General features: G+C 41.9%; 1 protein-coding gene across 7 annotated transcripts in view; it reads left to right on the forward strand.

Moving 5' to 3' along the window:
* Positions 1-3,329, forward strand: part of LOC114059465 (E3 ubiquitin-protein ligase RNF144B-like) — an 88,094-nt gene extending 84,765 nt beyond the window's left edge. For all 7 annotated transcript variants that reach the window (XM_027887938.1, XM_027887936.1, XM_027887941.1 and 4 more), the window contains 3 exons: positions 1,048-1,192; positions 2,897-2,986; positions 3,187-3,329. In XM_027887938.1, the coding sequence (XP_027743739.1) occupies positions 1,048-1,192; positions 2,897-2,986; positions 3,187-3,327 (376 nt within the window). In that variant the 3' untranslated portion in view covers positions 3,328-3,329. The remainder of the gene's footprint in view (positions 1-1,047; positions 1,193-2,896; positions 2,987-3,186) is intronic.
* The last annotated feature ends 1,625 nt before the right edge of the window (positions 3,330-4,954 follow it).

Genomic DNA, 4,954 nt, shown 5'->3' on the forward strand with positions numbered 1-4,954 from the left:
TCCATAAGTTCATCTCTGAGGCTCTCCATCTCTCCCAGTGTTTCTTAAATAAAATTCCAGTCTTCATATTACTTTAAATGATACATTTTTTTTTTTAATACTTCATATTATTTGCCTATTTGTCAAGCTTGAGTTGCGACTGATACTTCTGAAAGGTGAAGCCCTCCAGGGCTTTGTATCTGCCTAAAGGCTTTGTTGGCTTGGAATTAGGACTTTTGCCCATACAAACAATCCAATGCATTAATATCCCAGGATCCAAATTTTGCTTATACTGTGATTAAGAAACTGCTTAATATTTGTAAAATCTCTGCATAGAGAAACCTTAACTCTTACACAGAGTGTCAATTTCTTCTGCTATGAAAAACAAGATTTAAGCTCATTTTGTTTAGGTGCAAATAACCTACCGACAAGATTGCATAACTCATTCATCTACAGAAAGAGAGCACTTTTGTGTTTAAATTACGTTATGTCTCTGGCCCTCCATCTATGTTTTCAGAATCAGATTTTATTTAGTTGTATATTCAAAGTTTTTCATCAGTTTTTGCAAGAACTGAAAGACTAAAAATCTGAGCATTGTGCTTCCTAGAGACCTCATTGAATAAGGATTTGCCAAAAAGCTCTTGCCATGCTTTTTTTCTCCAGCTTTGGTTTTGAGCTTTGGTGGAGTTTAAGCTTATTTTGTTCAGACACGGACAGTGGTATGAGTTGCACAATCCAATCCTGTTAAATGTATTGTGCAAGCTGTCTGTAACAAAGTCCTAAGTTTTAATGCTATAGGTGAATAATTTGTGGGTGTAGTGAGTGTTGGTTTTATATAGCACAAAAGAACAAGGCAATGAAGTTTTACTTTCATGTGATATTAATATCTTACACCTAGCAATGAGTATATGTTGATGTATTGTACTGAACACAAGAAACTTCACCCATTTGAGTGCATTAGGACAACATCTTAGATGCTCTGGAAAATAAGCACAGTATACTTTAGGTAGTGGAATATCAACAGTAACTGCATTCACATTTCACTTTAATGTTTCCTTGCTCTTCTAGATCCCTTATTGGAACAGAGACAGAGGCACCAATTAAGCAGTGCCCCGTTTGTCGGATCTACATTGAGCGAAACGAGGGCTGTGCTCAGATGATGTGCAAGAATTGCAAGCATACGTTTTGCTGGTACTGTCTACAGAACTTGGATGTAAGTGCTGCAGAAAAAGCACCTAGAGTAACAGGGTTGAGCTTAGTGTGAGGCCCTGTCCAAGCTCTTCATTAATTCATCACTGTCCTAGCAAATATCTTGCTTTAATTCAGCTTCTGACTCAATTTCTTTCTCATCTTTCACCCAGGGCTTTTATTTCTATAACTATTTTTTTTTCCCCCCATGAAGGTTAATGACATATCTGTGGGTCCCATGCTGGTTCTTTGAGGGAAATAGGATGGACCAATTGCTTTCTGGAGGTTCTTTCCAGCAACACCTTGCTCTTATTCCCTCTTCCAGTAGCTAAAAAACATTTGCTTGAGAGAGAGGGCAATAAGTGTCGTCCACCTGCTTCAACAGCAATGGACACAGCCTGTCCAGTTGCTGGTATGATACTGATTGAAGGGGGTTGTTCCATGGTAGAGTGCTTAAGAACTCATATGGACTCCTTTGCTGGTCCATCTCTTGTGCCGTGTTTGCTGAAGAGAATGGTTGGTTGGGAAGCTTGAGGATAAAAATGTTGGATTATGAGCCTGGATTGGGAAGTGCACGTTGGTTTCTCAAGGGTTGTGAACTAGTCTCAACTCGTGTTTCTTAGCAGATGTAAGAGTCCCGGAAGTAATGTGCTCGTGTATGTGGCAGTTTGCCGTTTTGGCACAGACATCACTAATAACTGTGGGAGTGTGAAAAGGACGTTACCAGCACTTGAAACAAAATGTTATGTGCTGTATGGCTTTTCTTGCCCTCTCTTCTGTACTGCAACTCCTGTGGCAGCGAACAAACAATGAGACTTCCTCATTCTTCATCCTTCCTTTGCTCATCATGCTAAACAGGTTTCACTTGGTGTTGTGTCCCATTTCCATGTGGATGGGCATGCTTTCTCAGTGTGAGTCTTACAGCTTGCTTCAGAGTACATCCAGTACACGGTGATTGCTTAACACTGTGCTGAACTGGAAGAGGGTCAGATTCTTGCAGGCTCTGCAATTATGCCCTTATGGAGTTTTTGTCAGTTCAAAGCGAGAAGGAGGAAAAGAAATTGTAGTTGTGAGGTTCAAATGTACTTTTTTTAAATGTTCAGGGTTACAGGAACTCTGGGCATAGATGAAGGTAGTATGTGCAAAGGCAGCGAGTAGGGCTGAAAAATGAAAGGGGAAGCAGCATCAGGTTACAGCACAGCTGGCTGAGGGAGGGTAGTGGAGGGCGTGAGTCACCTTCTGAAACAAATCAGTGATTGAGTAAGTATTAATGAGAAAAGAGAAGGGAAACGTGATTTTTCTGCTTTTTAATTTTCCAGGAAAGTCTAGGATGAAAATTCCTATAAAGCATAGGTAGAGCAGGAGAACAGCAAGTAGAAGCACCTCAGGAAAATGATCGCTCACACTGCTAGTTTTCGGAGATACCTGATGTTTTCAGGCCCCTTTAGTATCATCAAATTACAGACCAGGTTCTTGTGCAACAGGTACAACTCACAGGCTTATGCTTCTTCAAAGTGGGGGAGGAAATATACTGGCTGATAGCTGAGGTGCCAAACACAGGCCAATTTTTGAAACTGTGAGAAGATTCTTTAGGTAGTTTTTTAGAAGAGAGGTGAACTTGTCTGGCAATTTTAAAGCAGTGACAGGAAGGTTGTGTTTCCAGTCCGGTCTCAAACCACTCCCTGCAGTACTGTAACCTGCTCTTAGAGCTTCTCCTTTTGTTTTTCAGAATGATATCTTCTTACGACATTACGACAGAGGCCCTTGCAGAAACAAGCTTGGCCACTCACGGGCTTCAGTGATGTGGAACAGAACGCAGGTGTGTTCCCAGCCAGCTGAGCAGAGCTCTCATGCATGCATGAAGCAAAGAAATTTTACCCTTCAAGGAAGTACCAAGAGGATTATTTTCATTTTTTCATCTACCCTTTTTTTGTGACCTGTGCAATGCTTATGCATGCACAAGTGTACTTTATTTTCCACATTAACTAAATACATGTTTTTCACCACCATGTCTTTCAGGTTGTGGGGATCCTCGTTGGACTAGGTATCATAGCACTGGTGACCTCTCCCTTGCTGCTCGTGGCATCTCCATGCATCATCTGCTGCATTTGCAAATCTTGCAGGAGCAAAAAGAAAAAACACAGCCCACCAACAACCTAAAACTCTGTGTCTGTTTGAGTCTCCACCTGTACAGCATATGTATGTGAGAAAGTGCAATGGTTGTATTTTGGTGCCACACCAGTGCTCCTTTTTTTCTGCCAATTCTTGGGATAAGTGCCTATTCTTTACAGGCTTTCTCTAACAAATCCTAGTGTGGGAAAGATCTAGATTATTGTGCAGTACGTATTGTGTAGGCTTTTACTTCCTGAAAAAGAAACCAGTTCAGCATTCAGTAGACCATACCATGAGGCACCTTTCAAGATTGCTAGAACTTTCCCATTTTCCATCAGCTGCACATGACTTGATCCTGCAGTGTTACCCTGCCTTTGCAGATCTAGTCATTACTGTTGTGCTTTCTGTTGGTTCTTGGTGACACTCAGATTACTCAGAAAGTTTTGGGTATTTTGTAAAAGAGGGAGAGGGAAAAGCCTGATTTTGATCTTCTCTCTGGTAGCTGGTGTCCTGTTAAAGGTAACAAACCATTAGGAAGTGGATTTGGTGATTTCCTATCGATTGGCTGCCATGGCATTTCGTTCATCATTGAAATCAATGTGATTTTTACTATTGATCTCAATTACAGAAACAAAAAGCCAGCAAAACTCTTTCCAACTAAGACAGGGCTCTCTTCTGAGAGACTGGGCTACACTGAGAAAGCTGCTATTTCTTTCAGTTCAAACATGATGTATCTATCATGAAATATGAGGAGTATGCATATTTCCCTGCCACTGGGCATGCATTATGTCAGTAAAATGGGTGTAGCAAACTCACCATGAAGCTAATATTTTAAGAAAGGTCATGATACAGTTCCCATGCCATGCACAGTGTTGGGATCTTGGTTGTGTGTGCATAGAGTGGCTGCATGGGCATGAGTCTACTGGGTACATATGTACAATGTATTTTCTAGGCAATCAGTGTACTTTTTTCCGCAGTTTACATAGGGTGGCAGCAAGAACCCTGTTAAAAAGTTATTGAGACCAGACTAAGTCAAGTCCTCCTTTAAAACTTAATGGACCCGCTGAAGAGAATATCTGGGAAATGCTGTGTAAATGTGAGCTCCATCCACTGGTGGGTATTTCTTTTGTCCTGCTCAAGGTCAACATACTTTGTTACCAGTATTTTTCAGTTACTCTAAATCTAGAAGGCCGTCATTTAATGGACCCTTCATTTTAATTTTGTGCCTCACCACCAGACTAATTCAGACCCTGGTATCAGTTACACTTGTGTAAGTTCACTGAAAGAGCTGGAGTTACTCCAGGCTTGCTCAGGAGAAGCTGTGATCAGACTCTGCTCCCTGGAGTTTGTTTCCTTAATGGCTGGTGCTCCTCACAACTGGGGCTGGGGGCGCTTTTGTTCTGCCCTCCCGCCTGTGCATTGTATATCTGTGGGAACAGACACGAGTTTGCACTGTGTAATTGGTTGTAATTCCAAACCCCTTTCTGTAGGGGCCGCAAGGTTTAAATGAGATGCTGAGGCTGAGCGTTGTGTCGGGCTCACACTCTGCCAGGCTGCCCTTCTCCATGCACACAGTGCAGGTCACCCCAAGAGCGTCTGTGCTGTTGTGTTTGGCCGAGCCTCAGGAACTTTGCCTACTTGGCAGCTGTAAATGTGACCCTACTTTTGTTTCACT

This window comes from Empidonax traillii, unplaced genomic scaffold, assembly GCF_003031625.1.
Source record: "Empidonax traillii isolate 1590-97213 ecotype Southwest subspecies unplaced genomic scaffold, ASM303162v1 scaffold225:size1387458, whole genome shotgun sequence".
Taxonomy (NCBI): domain Eukaryota; kingdom Metazoa; phylum Chordata; class Aves; order Passeriformes; family Tyrannidae; genus Empidonax; species Empidonax traillii.